This window comes from Odocoileus virginianus, chromosome 17 (assembly GCF_023699985.2).
Source record: "Odocoileus virginianus isolate 20LAN1187 ecotype Illinois chromosome 17, Ovbor_1.2, whole genome shotgun sequence".
NCBI classification, from domain to species: Eukaryota; Metazoa; Chordata; class Mammalia; order Artiodactyla; family Cervidae; genus Odocoileus; species Odocoileus virginianus.
In genome coordinates this window covers 23,059,568-23,079,708 of record NC_069690.1, presented here as the reverse complement: position 1 = coordinate 23,079,708, position 20,141 = coordinate 23,059,568, and the positions used below count along the sequence as shown (strand labels likewise).

General features: G+C 46.8%; 1 protein-coding gene and 1 pseudogene across 2 annotated transcripts; one reads left to right on the top strand and one right to left on the bottom strand.

Moving 5' to 3' along the window:
* Positions 1 to 194: 194 nt before the first annotated feature.
* SHPK (sedoheptulokinase) lies at positions 195 to 19,935 on the top strand. Of its 2 annotated transcripts, XM_020881187.2 has the most exons (7): positions 199 to 421; positions 5,230 to 5,371; positions 12,284 to 12,467; positions 13,238 to 13,390; positions 14,938 to 15,113; positions 17,594 to 17,794; positions 19,146 to 19,935. In XM_020881187.2, the coding sequence occupies exons 1-7, from the start codon at positions 254 to 256 to the stop codon at positions 19,556 to 19,558; spliced, it is 1,437 nt and encodes a 478-aa protein (XP_020736846.2). In that variant the 5' UTR covers positions 199 to 253; the 3' UTR covers positions 19,559 to 19,935. The 2 variants fall into 2 exon arrangements, with proteins under 2 accessions (XP_070334989.1, XP_020736846.2); XM_070478888.1 differs by lacking the exon at positions 17,594 to 17,794 and having other exon boundaries at positions 195 to 421.
* On the bottom strand, positions 10,951 to 11,762 carry LOC110129704 (eukaryotic translation initiation factor 4E pseudogene; annotated as a pseudogene).
* Positions 19,936 to 20,141: the final 206 nt, after the last annotated feature.

Here is a 20,141-nt window from a genome sequence, read left to right as displayed (position 1 = left end):
ACTTTGGAGACCGAAGCTGAAGCCTCGGCCAACATTGCACACCCTGCCTTGCGGGGCGGGACCTTTAGGTCCCGTCTTCCCCGCGGCTCCGCCTATAACTGGGGCCCGTCGCGCGGAGTGCAAGGAACTCCGCCCTCCTCAACCAATGGGAAGGCGAGAATTCTGTGTGTTGGGCGTGGCTGGAAAGATTGGGAGGCGAGGGCCCGCCTCGGCGCCTAGGTCCAGGGTGAAGGGTGCTGGCGCGGACGCTGTCATGGCTGCACGATCTGTCACTCTCGGCATCGACCTGGGCACCACGTCTGTGAAGGCGGCCCTGGTGGAGGCCGCGCCCGGCGACCCTTCCGGGTTCGTGGTACTGGCGAGCTGTGCCCGGGCTGCGCGGGCCGAGACGGCGGCCCAGAACGCGGCGGCGGGGCCCCAGGTGAGGCAGCTCCCTGGGGCCGCGCCGCCTCCAGGAGCCTCCGGACACCCTCTCCCTCCTCGATGAAGTCTCCCTGACTGCTCCAGCTTGCCTGATTTCTGCCTGTCTGATCTCTGCCTGCCTGATGCAACTCCCTCGATTCGATAGCTCTCTTCCCAGGAGCTTTCCCACCTGCTGGCACTGATCTGCCCACTCTGGGGCCTTCTTTGGGAGCCTTGCCCTCGGCGCTAGATCCCCGTGCTCTCTGCCCTTCACCTTCTGTACCCTGACCTGTGGGAAAATTGCTCTCCTGCATATGGAGTGATCGCAGGCCGCCTTCTCATTCTTGTGGCTCTCTACTCCTCACATCTGCCCCGTGTCCTCAAATTCAGGATTCAATTTGTTTCCTAGGGCAGTGTCTCTCTTTTCCTTGAGAAATCAGATGCAAAACCAGGTGTAACCTGCCCCTGTCTCATCCCACAGGTATAGATTGTGGGTGGAGGAACTCAAACATTTGGCTAGCAAAAGTCCCTTGACCCCAAAGACTGAGAGAGCTTGGAGGAAAGACATTAGGACAGGTCGACATTGAGAAGTTCAGATTGATATTTCTACACAAAAACTAGTGTCTTGTGAAAGCTACGAGATAGAAATTGAGAATTTCACTACAGCAGGCTCAGTTGTAAGAGGTGGGTTCAGAAAGGATGTTAATCCTCAGAGATGGAGTCCATTAATTCCCTGAAAAAGGTAGCTCAATGTTCAATTTATTGATAATAGAAATTAATATCAAGGAACTTTCTTTGTAACCTCATGACTTTCTGGATCTCTGCTTGTTCTTATAATTGAAATAGATAACCTCTATGGCCACTTCCGGCCACAAACCTCGATTTTTCTGAGCCAAACTCCATTCCCAAGAACTTTGTTTTTCACAAGCTCTTGCTACATAACTGGGCTCAGTTCTTTAGGGTTCACACTCCATCTTTTTTTTTTTTTTTGGCTGCACTTTGCATCATGTTGGATCTTAGTTCTCCAACCAGGGATCAAACCCAGGCTCTCCTCAGTGAAAGCATAGAGTTCTAACCACAGGGCTGCCAGGAAAGTCCCCAGAGTCCATCTTGCTCAGAAGCACTTCAGAGGATAAAGATTTCAGGAGCACATTTTCACAGAGTCTTTCAAAATTAGTTTGGTTGGAGCATCAGGATATTTTAGAATCGTTATCTCACTTCATGGACCTTGACATGGAGGCAACATCAGCTTGGACCCCGTCAGTGTGAGCAGCAGAGCCAAGATTCCAGGAAGTGGGTTTTAGGCAGTGCCCTTTTTCTCTTGAGATAGTGCCACTTCTTGGCTGTAGACACACCACAGGGCCACATTCCCCCCTTCCTCCAGTGTTCAGCATGCTGTTCTCTGTTTATAGGCACACCCAGTGCTCCACACCTGCCTAAGGAGGGGTTTAGGAGATGTTCATAACAGCCCCCTCCCTTTCATCCTCCACATGTGTGTTGTGCTCTGGGACAAACAGCACTATTGTAATTTCACCTGGAGCAGGATTTCTCAACCTTGGCCCTGTTGATACTTGATGGCTGGATGATTCTTTGTTGTGAGGGGCTGTCCTGTACGTTGTAGGTTGTTTAATAGCATCCCTGGCCTCTAACCCATTGCATGCTGGTAGAACCCCCCCTCCCCAGTTGCAATACCCCCAAATATCTCCATATTGCCAAATGCCCTCAGGGGACAAAAATCACCCCTGGAATAAGAATTACTGACCTATAGAAATACCTGATGGTTCTGTTCCATCCTCCTGTCCACATTTCTCACTCTTTAGAAGCATTGTGTACTTCATGGCCAAATTTGGCAACTATGTGGAAGGTCAGACTTTTAGCTCTTTGCAAATTTAAAATAGCAGGATTTTTGAGGGAAACTCTGTCTACCCCCTTTTCTTTGGCTGTGCTGCACGGCTTGTAGGATCTTAGTCCCCAGACCAGGGATCAAACCCAGGCCCATGGCAGTGAAAGTGCCGAGTCCTAACCTCTGAATTGCCAGGAAATTCCCTCTGTACCCCTTTCTGTGCTATTAATTTTTCCTTTCTGGGCCTCCATTTCCCCATCTGTAAAAGGAGTGGGGAGAAGGAGGGTTGAATGAGTTCTTAAGCTCTTTTTTTCCAATCTGAAGTTCTAGGATTTGATCTGGATTTAGGCGTGATATCCGAACCAAGGAATGGGGACAGCACCTGTCTTGTTACACTGTGGGCGTACCCATTGTCTGTCCAAGAATTACTCCCCCGTCACACTCACCACTAAAACTTGCTGTACACTGCTTCCTTGTCTTCACTCCATCCAGCCTGTTCCCTTCCTCCACTGTCCCCATCCACACAGCTCACCCACTTTGGGCCATGTAGCGAACAGCTTCTCTGTTCTGGGTTCATAGGGAACTGACGGCCATGTGGGAACTCTGTAAACCATCACTGTCTGATGGAAATGTGAGCCTCATGTAGTTTTCAGTTTTCTGGCAGCCACGTTAAAAAAACAGTAAAAGGGAACCCTGAAATTAATTTTCATTGCCTATTTTATTTAACCCAATGTATCCAAATGTATCATTTCAATATGTAATAGTATGAAATTATTAATGAGAGATTGTGCTTTATTTTTTTCTTGCTAAATCTGAAATCTGGTGTGTAGTTTTCGATGTGGACTAGCCTCGTGTGGCTAATCACTGCTTGGTTGGACAGGGCAGGTGTAAACAAATGTCTCATCCCTGCTTCCTTCTTCCTTTGCCTGCTGTCTTAGTTCTTCCCTCCTGGGGGATCATGCTCATCTATGCAGCTCCTCTCTGTCCAGTCAGTTCTCCTGTAGTCTCTTCTGCATAAAGAGTCTTGTTAGGAGACTTCCCTGGCAGTTCAGTGGTTAAGACTCCAGGCTTCCATTGCAGGAGGCACGGGTTCGATCTCTGGTCTGAGAAATAAGATCCCCCATACTGAGTTCAGTTCAGTTCAGTTGTTCAGTCATGTCCAACTCTTTGCGACTCCATGGACTGCAGCATGCCAGGCTTCCCTGTCCATCACCAACTCACAGAACTTGCTCAAACTCATGTTCATTGAGTCGGTGATGCCATCCAGCCATCTCACTCTCTTTCATCCCCTTCTCCTGCCTTCAATCTTTCCCAGCATCAGGGTCTTTTCTAAGGAGTCAGTTCTTTGAATCATGTGACCAAAGTATTGGAGTTTCAGCTTCAGCATCAGTCCTTCAAATGAATATTCAGGACTGATTTTCTTTAGGATTGACTAGTTAATTGACCACACCATGCTGAGTGGCTCGGTCCAAAAACAGAACCTTGTTAGGATGTGGGGCTGCCTCCTCAAGAAAATGCTATGTTCTCCCTGCTCATTCTTTCCCCCATCCTACCCCTCCTCACCTTCCTTCTTTCTAATCCTTTGGTCATATCTGTTTGGAGCCAAGAACTGCCACAGCCCAAGGCCAGCTGACAGATGAAGCGTTTGCTCCAAGGAGGGGAGGCCTGCGCTGCCCCTGGAGCAAATTCTGGCCCCTCAGCACATTTAGGAAATGCCTGCCTGAATGTGATCAGAAGCAACCACTAGCGCCTGTTGTCAGTGCTTTAGACCAGGAAGCCTTTCTTCTCTTTCTTTTTGAAACTAAGTTACAAGTGCTTTTATTTCAAAAATTTTTATTTATTTATTTGTCTGCACCAGGTCTTGGTTGTGGCTTGAGAGATCTTCAGTTCCAGCATGCAAACTCTTAGCTGTGGCAAATGTGATAGAGCTCCTTGACTAGATCTCGAACTTGAGCCCCTGGCACTGGGAGCTCGGAGTCTTAGCCACTGGACCACCAGGGAAGTCCCTAGGAAACCTCTCTTGTCTATGTCTTTCCTGCTGTGTTCCATCCTTTTCCTAGCCCAGCATTCTATGTACCTTGCCTTATTTCTCCTTGCAGCACATCTTTCTTGTGTTTTTCTGTCCAGTTGGACTATAGGGCTTCCCTGGTAGCTCAGCCGGTAAAGAATCCACCTGCAATGTTGGAGATCCCAGTTCGATTCCTGGGTCCAGAAGACCCCCTGAAGAAGGGATAGGCTACCGACTCCAGTGTTCTTGGGCTTCTCTGGTGGCTCAGTTGGTAAAGAATCCACCTGCGATGCTGGAGACCTGGGTATGATCCCTGGGTTGGGAAGATTCCCTGGAGGAGGGCATGCAATCTACTGCAGTATTCCTGCCTGGAGAATCCCCATGGACAGAGGAGCCTGGCGGACTATAGGCCATGAGGTTGCAAAGAATCAGACATGACTGAGTGATTAAGCTCAGCACACAACACAACTGGACTGTAAGTGCCTGTAGGGCAGGGCAGTGCTTTTCTCAGCTCAGACTGTTCCACAGCATGGGGCAGAGCCCGGCCATTGGTTGAACTTGAGCTGCAGCGGCTCCTCATCAGTAAGTGAAGCTGCTCAGTTGTGTCTGACTCTGTGACCCCGTGGATTGTAGCCCACCAGGCTCCTCCTTCCATGGGATTTCCCAGGCAAGAATGCTGGAGTGGGTTGCCATTTCCTTCTCCAGGGGATCTTCCTGACCCAGGGATCAAACCTGGGTCAAGCCCTCCCTCATCAGTAAAGGGAGGAGTAGAACCTTGCCCACCATATTCCTGCTCCAGGAGGAGATGGTGGAGACCCCTCAGGCCCACATCTCACCCTTGAGGCCCAGTCAGCAGGTTCTGGGAGTGACCTCAGGGGAATTAGCTAGGCAGCCCCCACGCAGGAAGTCCCTGCCGCCTCTGCCCTCCTCTCCTCCCTTGTGTGCCTCTGCCCAGCCTGTCCTATTCTGTTTCCAGGGGCAAGAACAGGATGTGAGGAGAATCATCCAGGCCCTCCACGAGTGTCTCGCTGCCCTTCCTCGGGAGCAGCTCCGGAAGGTCTGTGGCATCGGCGTGTCAGGGCAGATGCATGGAGTCATGTTTTGGAAAACAGGCCAAGGTATGCTGGGCTTAGGGGCAATCATGTTCTGTTAACAGTCACCCTGTGGGTGTGGGTTCTATCCCTGTTCTGGGACTAAGATCCCACATGCCTCCAGGACAAAAAAAAACCCAGTGTTAAACAGAAGCAATATTGTAACAAGTTCAATGTTGTTGTTGTTTAGTTGCTCAGTCATGTCCAACTATTTTGCAACCCCATGGACTGTAGCCTGCCAGGCTCCTCTGTCCATGGAATTCTCCAGGCAAGTATTCCGGAGTGGGTAGCCATTTCCTCCTCCAGGGGATCTTCCCAACCCAGGGATCAAACCCGCGTCTCCTGCATTACAGGCAGATTGTCACTGAACCACCAGGGAAGCCCTATAAAGATTTTAATAATGGTCCACATTGAAACAAAACAAAGCAAAATCAGTCACCCTGTGATCTTCGATGGCCTCAGCCTGTGGCGCGGCTTAAAGCAGGAATTTGGTTCCCTGGCCAGAGACTGAAGTCGGTGAGGCAGTGAGAGAGCTGAATCCTAGCCCCTAGACCCATAGCCCGTGACAAGGCGCTGGCCTATCAGCTTTGTAGAAAGGAATATCCCCAAAGATACAAAACGCAGTGAAACAAGTAAATTGCTTGTTAGGAGGAAAAAGGGTATGTGTAGATAGATGCACGGGTGGGCTCAGGGAAAGAGTTGTGCCCCCGAGGTAGTTTGAATCACTTATGTGGGGCATTTCTTCTGGGTTTCCTCTGGCTGCTAATCATCTTGCTTTGCCATGTTTAGTTTATCTCAGGGTCCTCTCCTGTGTGTGTGCGCATCTCTTAGCCAAGATGCATTCTAGGGAAGAGGCCTATGGGAAGGTTGACATCACCTACTATGGGGTGGCACTCCCTCCCTTTTTGACCCCCGAGGAGCCTTTTTACACATGTGTAACTGGGAATGTCTCCTTGACCTCAAGAACAAGAAATATGTGGTCTCTCTCTTTCTTTTTTGGCTACAAGGCATGTGGGGTTGTGGGATCTTAGTTCCCAGACCTTAGTTCCCATCAGTCAAACGCATGCCCCCTGCATTGGAAGTATGGAGTCTGAACCACTGGATTGTCAGGGACGTCTCTGTCTCTTATTAATCTTTTATCTGAACAGGGTGCAACTCCCCTTCGCTCCTGCTATTATCTTCATCTTGGAGTGTCTGTCCAAAGGGGACAAACTCTAGCTGCTCAGCCTGGGGCTCATCTATCCTCACCAGGAACCAGAAACGTGCCGCCAAAGACTCTCTGTGAAGGGTCAGGCTGTCCTCTTGGGTTTTGTGAGCATCCTGTCCTGTTCAAAGATGTAATAAAGTGAACTTTCCACTCACACATTATACATGAACAGGGAGAGGGTGAAGAGTGAATCCTTTCTGATTCTCTGTTGGATTCAGTCGAGAGGATTTTTCATAGCTTTCTCTTTCTTTGTACGGGTATCTTGGAACATCAGTGCCGACACCAAGAGATTAGTATAGCTTCAGATGTCAAGACACAGAGGAAACTTTTCTGCATTTGAGCATAGTTTTTGCTGTTTAACATCATCACAGATATTCATGAATTTTCAGTTCCATGTCCTTTTAATGGGCACTGTTGCTAAGCATTATTTAATTGGTTATTTATTTCAGAAGTTCTGCCACAGTATAGATGTGGGTGGCTTGTTCTCTTTGGCCTCCAGGAGGGAAATTAAGCCAGAAAAACAGCAATGAGCACTTTGCCTGCCAGGTGCAGAGCTAAGGGTGTTACCTGTGTGATCTCATCGAATTTTCCCAACACCCTTATGACGTAGGTGACATTATTGTCCCTCTTGAGCAGATGAGAAGTGGAGGCTCAGAGAGATTATAAAATAATATGCTCAGGGTCATATGACAGCAAATGGTGACTCCAGCTTTCAAACCCAAGTCTGTCTGACTTCAGACACTGAACTTTGAAAGGTATCTGGGAAGACCAGAGCCACAGAAGGATACACTAGCTCAACGAAGGGAGGAACAACCCAACAGAATGTCCAAGGAAGGAAGGATCATGCTCCTGTAGGAAGTGGTGAGCTTCTGTTATGGCAAACATGAAAAAAATTTCTTAAAAATTCTAAAATGTTCGGGGCTTCCCTGGTGGCTCAGTGGTAAAGAATCCACCTGCCAATGCAGAAGACATGGTTTTGATCCCTAGTCTGGGAAGATCCCGTATGCTGCCCAACAATTAAACCTGTGCATCCCAACTACTGAGCCTGTGCTTTAGAGCCTGGAGGCCCCAACTTCTGAGCCCACTCCCCTAGAGCCTGTGCTTCTGCAACAAGAGAAGCCACCCCAACGAGAAGCCCACACACTGCATCGAAGAGTAACCCCACTCTCTGCACCTAGAGAAAAGCCCGTGAAGTAGTGGGTAGCCTTTCCCTTCTCCAGGGAATCTCCCCAACCCAGAAATTGAACCAGGGTATCCTGCATTGCAGGCAGATTCTTTACCAACTGAGCTATCAGGGAAGCCTCAATGAAGACCCAGCACAGCCATAAATAAACAAATAAAATTATATATATACATGTATATATATAAAAGTTCTACATAGACATAAAAGTAGGGAGAACAGTGTTGTTATGAACCAACACACACACATCACCCAGCTTCAAAAATATCAACATTTTACTGCAGGTGTGTTAAGCAGAGGATGATGGCTACTGGGGGAGGGGTTGTAGTTAAGGAGATCTGAACATGGGATTCACCCCTCCTTTGCCTGGAGAATCAGCGATTCTGATTCCCCTAGGCCAAGTGAGTGGCGACCTGCTTTTGAGCAGCTTGACGGGGGTCTGGCGATGCAGCCTTAGATCAGTCCCCAGGATGGGCCTGGGTAAATGCAGAAGCCAGCCCAGGCTCTCCTCCTCCTCTTCTCCCATTGTCTGCCCATCGTCAGACCAGCAGGGATCCAGCAGGGACCACGGGAGCTGCTTGGCTCCAATCAGTAGCAAGAGCCAAAGGCTGGTCAGAGTGTTAGTGCTGACCTCTCGGGGAGAGTCTAGGTTGTAAAAGCTTTTTAAACTCCTTAATTTTGCATTAATGAGAATAAACATCCTTTTAATACTAAAACCCTTCCCAGAGAGGACAGCAGAGATCTAATGATTGTGGTCTGGTCACACGCCTTCCCTTCTGCCCATCTCCTGGACTCTGTAACAACCACACAAACCATTATCCATATGGGTGGAGAGAGCTTCTTAATATTTCATGGAGCCCGCCTGCCTACCTACTTGGTTTGGTTTCTGTTTATGGGGAGGAGGAGAGCCACCATTTGAACCATGATGATAACCCGCTTAGCGGAGCAAGTGAAATCCTATTTGAGATCAAGTCGTTCTGCTTTTAACAGTGGCCATAATTTGGTTTGATTTCAGAATCTGCAATACTTGAGGCTCCATGCTGGGCCCCACAGGAGACATAGGAACGGGGATTCAGCCCTCCTCTGCCAGGGCTCACTCAAGGCGGTCAGCACAGACAGACACCAGCAACCCGAGCAGAGAGCTAAGTGCCTCCATGAGGGCACAGGCGAGCCCATTGGAGGAGAGGAGAGGGAGTGACTGGTGTCTTTTGAGAGGCCTGTGGTTATGCCAGTTTCCACATTCCATTTTCAGGCCCAGTAATGGCAGGAGACAAGTGGGGATCATAAAACCAAGCTAAAAGGCCAGCAGCAGGCAGGGAGAAAATTTTCACTAATGTATAGTAGGCAAAGGATGAAGCTGGGGGCCTATGAAGAATGAGTAACAAAGAAAGGACCAATGGCCCTGTGGACTAATGGGCAAAGGAAACCAATAGGCAAATGCTAGAAGAGAAAGTACAAATAGCTAATAAGCACTTGAAAAGATGCTCAGTGTCACTATTAATTAGGGAAATGCAGATGAAAATAACAGTGAGAAATCATTTTTCTACTCATTGGGTTGTAAGAAATCAGTTTGAGAATGTCAAGAGTTGGCAAAGGGGGTGGAAAATTGGTTTTTTAAAATACTGTTCCCAGGGGTTTCCCTGGACACCGGTTTGATCCCTGATCTGGGAAGATCCCACATACCTCCCAGCAAGTAAGTCTGTGAGCCAGAACTGTTGAGCCTGTGCTCTAGAGCTCTTATCACACATATGTTGTAAGGCTAATATGTAGATTAAATAAATTAATATTTTGAAAGTGCTTTGAACAATCCCTGGTACATGGTAAGAACTCTGTTTTATAATACAGACAAAATAAAAATGATAGTCCTAGAAGTTTTTTAAAAAGGGTCAAAAGAGTTTTGGAAGCAGATAAAAGGGTTGAAAAAAAAAACAGCTGCAGATGTCCAGTTTTACTGTAGGGGTTAGACTCCCTGTTTTAAGCAGAAATGTGGCTTTGAGGGTAGATTACCCTAAGGGGGGCCATCCCATCACCCGCTTACCCCTATTTTCCAGGTGAAACTTAAAAAGGTTCAGGTACATACATTTGTGACCACCTCCCTGCTCTACTTCTTTTTCTTTTTTTAAAAATAACTTTTATTGGAGTGTAGTTGATTTACAATGCAGCAAAGTAAATCAGTGATCCATATACCTATACCACTCTTTTCTGGATTCTTTTCCCATATAGATAATTACAGAGTTTTGAGTGGAGTTCCCTGTGCTATACAGTGGGTCCTTATTAGTTATCTATTTTTTAAAAATAAAAATCTTGTTTATTTGTTTGGCTGACCCGGGTCTTTGTTGTGACATGCAGGATCTTTGATCTTCGTTGTGGCATGCGGAATCTTTTTTTTTTCTCTAAAAGACAATTCACTGTACACATTTTATTTACAGTTTTGTACACTGTCTTAATAGGAATGGGACAGCTTTTCTACTTGAGCCAATTTTTTAACCAAAGCAAAATTACCCCAAGTAATACAAAGTGTTAAAATACAGCATAAAGATACAAAAACAGACATACTAATTAGGAATGTAATTATGATGTTACATTTTTTATAACCCACAATTAAGTTTAGGAAATCACACAAACATAGATCACTGATTGGAATGAAATGCATAAATTTGTAGCAAAGCGTTGTAGTTTAAGTTACAAAAAAAAAAATTACCAAAGAATGCACAAAATTAATGTTTATTCCACCTTTGTGTCATATTCCTGGATCCTTCACCAATGTTACATGAGAAAGAAAAACTAAAGCAAAACAAATGAAAAACTGAAATCAGAATCACTAATGTTATCAAGTAGGGAAACAAATAAATTCAAATCTAGCAGCCATCAGCAAGAATACAGCACACATAGTGCTGTAAAAAGAAACAAAGAAAATTGCCAGAAAACTGTATGCATCATACTCTTTCAAACCAGCAAAATATGCTCCTGCATACAATGGAACGTAAACAAAATCATTCTCTTGTAAGGTATAGAAATGCAAGTTCTTCTTTTTTTAATATTGTAGATGGGTCAAATGTGTTTGTAATGGTTATTTCTATTAAGCTATTACAGAGTGGGCCAGGAACACATTTCTGGATTTGGGGGATGATGTGTATTGTAATTCTTTGATTGGGATAATGGACACTCTAGCCAAAAAAAAAAAAAAAGAAAATATGAACACAGAAGTACAAGACAAAGGTGAATGAGACTTCTCTTATATCTTAGCAACATTTGGATGGAAATAAAATTTAAATGCAGTCCACTCTGCTTTTGAAGAGGCTTTGGTTCAGCTCCCAAATCTCGATTGCTTGACGCAGTCTCCTATGAGAATACTCAGAAGGTGTCTTCTTAAACAACAAACCTATTTTTAGTGGTGGAGCCGCTCTTAGTAGCTGTGTCTGCATGGGACTGATAACCAATCACTATCTTTGGAGGAAGTCCTAACCTGTCCTTGTGTACCCTCCCCATATGTGTAACAGCTTCTCTGTTTTCACATTCAGTAGTCCATATTGCTATTTTATCACCTTTAGCTCTAACGTTAACAACAGCTCCACATACATCATCACTGTAGTCATCAAAAGATTCTCCAATAAGGCACAGCAGTGTCTCTAGCCAAAAACGATCAAGGTCACTTCGTCTCTGCTGTTTGTTCAGTGTAATTAGCCATCGTCCTCCTCATTTGTTTTTCTCATCTTGCCACATAGGCTCAATACCATCCTTAAAAAGTGAGTAGTCACAGCCAGGCATTAAATTACTAGACAACTGGATATGGTTGTAAAGAGCCCAAAAGTCTTCAACAGTATCAAACTTAGAGATCAATCAAAGGTTTGCTTGCCAAGTTTTGCTTTTATCATTTTTAAAAAACCAGAGTGCCCATCTGTTCTGTAAAGGGTATTTAATATAGGGTTCTGGGTTAGCAACCTCCTGATTAGATTCTGTTTTCTCTTCCTCTGTAGGCGGGGGATTCGGAGTGGGGGTGGTTTCAGGTTCCACAGTCGTCATCTTAGATCTATCTGCCATGCAGAATCTTTAATTCCGCATGTGGGATCTAGCTCCCTGACCAGGGATCGAACCCAGGCCCCCTGCATTGGGAGCATGGAATCTTAGCCACTGGACCACCAGGGAAGTCCCCAGTTATTGGTTTTATATATAATAGTTTGTATTTGTCCATCCTGACCTCCCAATTTATCCCTTCCCCTCCTCCTCTGTAACTATATTTGTTTTCCCCATCTGTGATTCTATTTCTGTTTTGTAAATAAGTTCATGGGTACCACTTTTTTTTTAGATTCCACATATAAGGGCTGTCATATGATACTTGTCCTTCTGTGCCTGACTGACTTCACTCACTGTAACCATCTCTAGGTACATCCACTCTCTGCTCTTCCGGGTCCTGGCCAGGACCCCGTGTGTGAATAAAGCATTGTCACGGGTGATAAAGTCTGTCCTGTAACCTCACTAGCAGGGTCGTCTCAAGGACATGCTGCTGCCCATCAGTTGCCCTATTCTCCTTTTTCGGTCATCTTCCTTCCAGGCTGTGCATGGACAGAGGGAGGGGCCACCCCTGTGTTCGAGCCTGGAGCTGTGAGCCACCTGGTCACGTGGCAGGATGGCCGGTGTAGCAGCGAGTTCCTGGCTTCTCTGCCGCAGCCGGAGTCCCATCTCAGCGTGGCCACGGGGTTTGGCTGTGCAACCATCTTCTGGCTTTTGAAAAATAGGTACGGACGACTGTTCTTTGAATCAGATGACGGATTTTCAGGGGAATGAGAGCAGCTAGCTGATGGCTCAGTGGGTAAAGAATCCACCTGCAGTGTAGGGGGCACAGGAGACGTGGGTTTGATCCCTGAGTTGGGGAAGACCCCCTGGAGAAGGACATAGCAACCAGTCCAGCATTCTTGCCTGGAAAACCCCATGGACAGAGGACCCTTGGGGGCTACAGTCCATGGGGTTGCCAAGAGCCAGACACAGCTGAGCCCAAGCACTATGATTTTGATGCAGGAGAGTGGCCAGGGAGCTGTACCTCTAGCCGGCCATCATCACCCCACATTGGACTGTCCCTTAGTGAGCGTGGCCCTGTATAGGATACAGTCTCAAGACCTAGACTTGGAACCACTGCTCCTTCATTTTGCAGAAGGGGCTTGTTGGTTATCTGATTCTAACCCAGAGGGGAAAAGAAGGGGCCAGAGAGGGTAAGGGAGTTGCCGATGGTCACATGATGGGTTCATAGTGGGGTCAGGACTGCTCAGAATGGTTGATGTCCTGCTTTCCCAGGCATGATGTGTCCTCCTATGAATACCCTCCCCTAAGGCTGACTCCGGCCAGCTTGGTGTGAAGGTGTTTGGAGGTCCTCACCTTAGGAAGTTCAGCTGTGGGATTCTGGTTGCTGCCCAGTTACGCCATGTCTAGTCCACACCGCCCTCGTTAGCTGCAGCTCATGCCTTTCAATCAATATTAAACCACGCTGAATTGTTTTGGGTGTGACAAACAGCCCGGACTTCCTCAAGTCCTACGATACAGCTGGCACCATCCATGACTATGTGGTTGCCATGCTGTGCGGCTTGGCAAGACCCTTGATGTCCGACCAGAATGCTGCTAGCTGGGGTTATTTCAACACCAGAAGCCAAAGCTGGAACTTGGAGATGTGAGTATAACCTTGAAGGCTGGCTTGAGGCTGAAAGGTAGAATCTCTGAAGCGGGAGCTTCAGTGGGGCATTCCCATCTGGGGATAGTGGAGGATGCCACGAGGCCAAGAATCAGGTTCCACCAGACCCCAGTCTGTTCCAGCCCCTGGGCATGGGTGGGCCTGACCGTAAGTGAAGTCCTTGGCGGGGGGCGGTGCTGCCACCACGCCATGCTCTCCTGCTCTTCCTCTGTTGCCTGGGCCTGGGGTGCACTCCCGATTCTTTCTGAATCCCGGACCTAGCCCATAGATGCTAAACAACAACTTTCATTTTTAAATACATTTTATCTTTTTTTTTTAAATTTTTCTATTCTATATTGGAGTATAGTTGATTAACAATGTGTTAATTTCAGGTGTGCAACAAAGTGATTCAGTTATACAAAAACATGTATCTATTTTTTCTTCAAATTATTTTCCCATTTAGGTTGTTACATAACATTGAGCAGAGTTCTCTGTGCTGTGCAGTCGGTCCTTGTTGGTTTTCCATTTTATTTTATTTATTTTTTGAAGTAGAAAAGGATAGCTTTATTGCTTTGTCAGGCAAAGGGGTACACGGCAGGCTCCTGACCGTGAAAATTGTGTGTCCCCCAGTTATCCATTTTAAAAATAACAGTGTGTACATGTCCATCCCAAACTCCCTAACTATCCCTCCTCACCACCATTTTGTATATATATATATAATGACACAAACCTCTAAAAGCATTTCATTTATTTACTTTTTTAATCTTTAATTCCTTTTAATAATGGTTTGTATGCATAGAGTTGTACATCTTTTACTAAATTTATTGTAGATATTTGACTATTTTTGATAATATTTTAAATGCATTTTCTTTTTTAAAATTAATTTTTATTATAATATATTTAAAAGCAGGGTTAAGAAATGGAAGGAGTAGGCTTGAGGGATACCTTTTAAGTTCTTTTGAAACAATCATTTGCCTTTTCAGGTCCAGAGGTCCATAAATTCACTTCCTCCAGCCCCCAAATTCTGAGCCCTGTAATAAAAAGTGCCTGGTAGTTCAGGTAAAGGACTTTCCAGCATGTTTTATGAAATTGATAGCCCCGTGTTCACTAACCCTGAGTGGTGACTACGTTTGGTGTTCAGGAGACTGATGGGTTTGACTTTGGTTTGGCCTGTGCTAACCAACTGTGCCTTGGCTCTAAAACTCTGCCTGCCCCCCTTTGCAGAGTGTTTGTGTGCCCCTCAAACACAGGAGGGCAGGTGCTGATCTGCTTCTTAGCCAATCCTTTCCGATCACCTCTGCTTAAACTGGTTATGTTCTTCCTTGGAAGGCCCATCCCAAACTCTTGAAAGCCAGTGTTCACTCTAAAAAACTCAAGACATCTCATGGTTTTAAAAAAAGGCAAAAGGGCCCTCTGTACAAACACTGGATTCTGCCTTCTTCTTGAACGTGTGTCTCAGAGCACTTTCCTTTGCTCGGTTTCCTGGAAGCAACAGGAGACGGAAGACCCAGCACCAGGTAGATAGGCTGTCCACTTTGGATTTGCAGACTGGGGGCCGCCGGCTTTCCCGTCCAGCTGCTCCCAGACGTAGCGGAGCCTGGCAGCGTGGCAGGAAGAACTTCGCAGGCCTGGTTTGAGATCCCAAGGGGGACGCAGGTGGGCGTGGCCTTGGGTGATTTGCAGGCCTCCGTCTATTCCTGCATGGCCCAAAAGACCGATGCAGGTAAGTCTTTCTTTGGTTCTCTCCTCAGACTCTACCAGGGACTCATAAGCCTCAGCTCTGTGTGAGGGTCCGAGGGGCACACATAACCAGCCGTCTCAGTGTCCTCTTGATCATTGTCCTGCAAACATGAAAAATACCTTCGGGGCTTCCCTGGTGGTCCAGTGGTTAAGACTCAGTGCGCCCAATACAGGGGGCCCAGGTTTGATCCCTGATCAGGGAACTAGATCCTGCATGTTGCAACTAAGAGCCCACAGGCCGCAATACAGTCCAATAAAAAACAAAAGAAACAAATGGAAAACCCCACCGTCATCCCTACAGGTGAAGCCCCTGCCCAGGGAGCTTATCATCTAGCAGAACGAGCTGAGCCCTGAGCACAGCCAGTGCCTTTCTTTTCTAGGGCCAGGTGAGGAAAATGACTCTCTCTAGTTGGCTGGTTTCTGTGTGTCTCCATGACCAAGGAAACAGATGAGTAGATTAGAGTTTTTGTTACTGTGTGTGTGTCAATGAAAGTTCTCTTGGAGCTGATTAGAAGTGCAAATATTCCTGTATTTGGTGTGAGAGAGTCACAGAGAGGTGGAGGCTGCCCTCCACGGTGGGGGTTGGCAAAGTTTTCCTGTAAAGGGCCAGGTAGTAAGTATTTCAGGCTTTGTGGGCCATTTAGTTTCTGCCACAACTACTTACCTGCTGTTGGGGCAGAAAAGCAGCCTTAGCTAATGCATAAGTGAGTGGGTGTAGCTGTGTTCCAATAAAACTTTATTTATAGAGGCTGAAATGTGAATTTCATAAAATTTTCATGTCTCATGAAATAGTCTTCTCCTTTTCATTTCTTTTCAACCATTTAAAAAGGTAAGAATATCCCACTGGAGTTGTAAAATGGTGCAGTCCATCCTAAAGCAGATCAGTCCTGGGTGTTCACTGAAAGGACTGATGTTGAAGATGAAACTCCAATAGTTTGGCCATCTGATGTGAAGAGTTGATTCATTTGAAAAGACCCTGATGCTGGGAAAGATTGAGGGCAGGAGGAGAAGGAGACGACAGAGGATGAGATGGTTGGATGGCATCACCAACTCAATGGACATGGGTTTGGGTAGACTCCGGCAGTTGGTAATGGACAGGGAGGCCTGGTGTGCTGCAGTTAATGGGGTCGCAAAGAGTCAGACATGACTGAGTGACTGAACTGAACTTTGGAAAACAGTCTGACAGTTCTCCGAAAGTTAAGCATGGAATTACCATGACCCAGCAATTCCACTCCTTGCTGTATACCCAAGGGATTTGAAAACACATGTCCACACAAAAATTTCTACACAATGTTTCCTCGTAGCTGTATTCATAGTAGCCAAAAGTCAGAAACAACCCAAATGTTCATCAACTGATAAATGAATTTTTAAAATGTGGTATATCCACAGAGATAACATGGTACAACATGGGAAGGAAAGTGAAAGGCCACATAGTGTATGATTCCATTCCTGGGAAATGTCCAGAATTGAATAGGCAATTTCATGGAGACAGAAAGAGGATTCATGGTTGTCAAGAGCTGGGAGTGTAGGTTGATTGCTAACCTGTAAGGGATTTCTTTCCAGAGTGGTAAAAATGTCCTAAAATTAGATCACAGTGATGTTTACCTGTGTATATACTATATACAGTGTATATAGTGAATATACTAGAAAGCACAGAACTATACACTTGAAAAGGGTGTATTTTATGGTGAATTTGTTTGAATTATAATACATCTCAATAAACTTATCATTAAAAATGATATATGTACAAAAGCCACTCTTAGCTCCTAGGCCATATAAAAACATATGGCCAGGCTGGATATGGTGTGGGGGCTGTCATTTGCCCCTCCTGGGGTGGAAGTAGACCTTGGACTTTGGGCCTGCCTGCCCCAGCAAGGTGGTTGCAGACTGTGTGTTTCATTTGATCCTCAGGGCAACCAGGCTGAGTGGGCCCACTTTGAGAACCCTGCCTTGTTATCAAGGGGAACAGAGAATTCATTCATCTTACTTGGGTTTTCTTTGTCATCACATCTTTTTTCCTCCGTCAGTTGGAACTATTACAATTCAAACTTTAGTTTAAAAACTGATCAGTACTATCCTTTGTTGTTGCTGTTGTTTAGTTGCTAAGTCATATCTGATTCTTTGCAACCCCATGGACTGTAGCCCTCTAGGGTCCTCTGTCCATGGGATTCTCCAGGCAAGGGTACTGGAGTGGGTGGTTCCATTTTTTTCTCCAGGGGCTCTTCCTGACCCAGGGATAGAACCTGTGTCTCTTATGTCTCCTGTATTGGCAGGCAGGCTTTTTTTTTTTTTTTTTTTGCCACTAGTGCCACCTGGGAAGTCCAGTTGATTTATTTCAATTAGTCTCTGCCTCCTGAAAGAAGGAGTATCCAGAAATTTGTGACATACTTCCCCAGCCCCATTATGACTTGTGGCCTCTGAGTTAGCCCAACAGGCCTAACCTCTGCTTTCCTCGGACCCCAGTTCTCAACATCAGCACCTCGGTTCAGCTGGTAGCCTCCATGCCTTCAGGATTCCAGCCAGTGCAGACTCCAGACCCCGCAGCCCCAGTTGCCTACTTCCCATACTTTGACAGGACTTACCTGGCTGTGGCAGCGTCACTCAATGGGGGCAACGTGCTGGCCACGTTTGTCCACATGCTGGTCCAGTGGATGGCGGATCTAGGTAAGGGTGGTCCACTCAGGGCTGTGTTCTCTACTTGTCCGTTCTGTGTGGCAGTGTCCTGGTGCTGAATGTGCAATAAGCTTCTAGATTCATGTCTCAGACTCAACCAGATTCTGGCACATTCCTTCCTTCTGTAGGGTTCTGAGCTGGCAGCCTTCTTTACTCTCATCTTCTGAGCTGCCATTGCCTACTCTCTTTTGAGAGTACTACTTCTAACCTTGACTGCCAAGTATCCAGATAGTTTGCCAGCTCTCTCTCGCCCCACTGGGTTACTTTCTAGGTCAATAAGCCTCTGGGTCCTATGTATTTGAGATTTGCCTTATTTCTTTTTTTCCTTATATATTTGGCTGCATTGGGTCTTAGTTGCAGCACGTGAGAGTTAAATGTGTTACTGATGAGACTCTACAGTGGCTTTTGGTTGGAGGTTCTCAGCACTGGAAATACTGTCCTAGTTTTACCCCTAGAAATGCTGAGTATTTGACTTGGGGAAGGGGGGAGCCTGAGCATGGGATTTTGTAAAAGTTCCTCAAGTGGGACTTCCTTGGTGGTCCAGTGTCTGAGACTCTGCACTCCCAATGCAGGGGACCCAGGTTCAATCCCTGGTCAGGGAATTAGATCCCACATGCTGTCATAACTAAGAGTTTGCATGTCACAACAAAGATCGAAGATCCCACGCGCTGCAACTAAGACTGGGCACAGCCAAATAAGTGAAAAATATTTTTAAAAATATTTTTTTTAAAAGTTCCCCAGGTGATTCTGATGCTCTCACGTGGTGGTAAGCACTGATCTAGAACCTTCTACTCAAAAAGCGTGGTCCTCAGGTCAGCTGCACTGGCTTCCTCTGTGAGCTGAGGTCAAATGCAGAAGCTGAGGCCCCATCCCAGGAACAGTGAGCCAGAAGCTGTATTTTAATAAGGTCCTTGAGTGGTTCAGAACTCCAAGCTCTGGTCTAGATTGGTGGTTCTCAACCTTTGCCAAGGGGCAGGCTAGACTGTGGTCCTGGGATTTCTCTGACATTGCTAATAAGTCTAATAGCAGCTGTGATGATACTTACTGATCAGTGTATGCATTTGGCCCACTTGGGACCAAGCATCCCACAGCTGTGGGATGGTTAGGACTCACACAGCATACAAGATCTCTCCCTGAAGGCTGGGTTGGGGTGGGCAGTAAGAGAGCTGGCTGGGGTCTGGGGCTGAGCACAGTCAGCCAGACTGTGTGAGTTCTGAGCCAGGAAGCAGCCCCCTACAGTGAGGAGGGGCAGCAAGTCAACCCATTCCTGCCCCCCTGGAAACGCTATAGCCTGCAGCGAGGGGGTGCCTGAACTCACACAGACCTTCTCTGTCCCTGGCAGGCCTGGAAGTTGAAGAATCCATGGTGTACTCAGGCATGATCCAGGCAGCTGCCCAGCAGAGAGACACCTGCCTGACCATCACTCCAACAGTGCTGGGCGAGAGGCATCTGCCGGACCAGCTGGCCTCAGTGACTGGAATCTCCTCCTCTGACCTCTCCCTGGGACATGTGACCCGGGCCCTGTGCAGAGGCATCATTCAGAACCTGTATTCAATGCTTCCATTTCAGCAGCTCCGGGAGTGGGGCGTGGAGCGGGTGATTGGAAGCGGGAGTGCGCTGTCCAGGAACGAAGTGCTGAAGCAGGAGGTGCAGAGGGCGTTCCCTCTGCCGGTGTCCTATGGACAGGATGTAGATGCAGCTGTGGGGGCCGCTCTGGTCATGCTCCAGAGAAGCCTTAGCCAGCAGAAATCCTAGCACATTTGTTGGCCAGAGGACTGTTGCAAATTTTTTCTAATTAACGTCCCTGACCCCATCTTGGGGGTCACCCTTTTCCTGGACAGCTCTGTGGGCAGCTTTTAAGCAATGCTTGTTCTTGGGGCCTCAAGAGTCAGCCTTTGGGGCACACACTCATAATGCAGCCAGGAATCATCAACCAGATCCCAAATCAGTGCCTTCTGAAAGAAATTCACCTGAGAGCTGGTTGCAAATGTAAATGTGAGAGAGAGAGAGAAAGAAGGAAGGAAGGAAAGAGAAAGAGAGAAGGAAAAGGGATGGTAACCCAGCATCTTGGTCAACAGGGTCACCTGTGATTCATCTGTAGACAAAATAAATGTGGGCTTCAGACACAAAAATATAGTCTGGTGGCTGTGGGCTCCAACTAAGAACACCCCATCCTATGTTCTCACAAAACAGCTGGTTGAGGGCACAGAAGAGGGAAGGAAAGGTGGATGACGTGACCAGCAAGGGGGACAGATGCTGTATAGCCCACCATTCAGACATATTGTTCCCAAGAGTCTGGCCAGGCAGCAGAAAGACCCTTGTCTAGGAGTGTGTCTGT

What these genes read in the sequence shown, in the direction of transcription:
- SHPK (XM_020881187.2), top strand. Translation starts at nt 254, where the DNA reads ATGGCTGCACGATCTGTCACTCTCGGCATCGACCTGGGCACCACGTCT. An exon ending in GTTTTGGAAAACAGGCCAAG is followed by an intron (nt 5,372 to 12,283) that starts GTATGCTGGGCT and finishes TCTTCCTTCCAG; the next exon opens with GCTGTGCATGGACAGAGGGA. An exon ending in CAAAGCTGGAACTTGGAGAT is followed by an intron (nt 13,391 to 14,937) that starts GTGAGTATAACC and finishes TTGGATTTGCAG; the next exon opens with ACTGGGGGCCGCCGGCTTTC.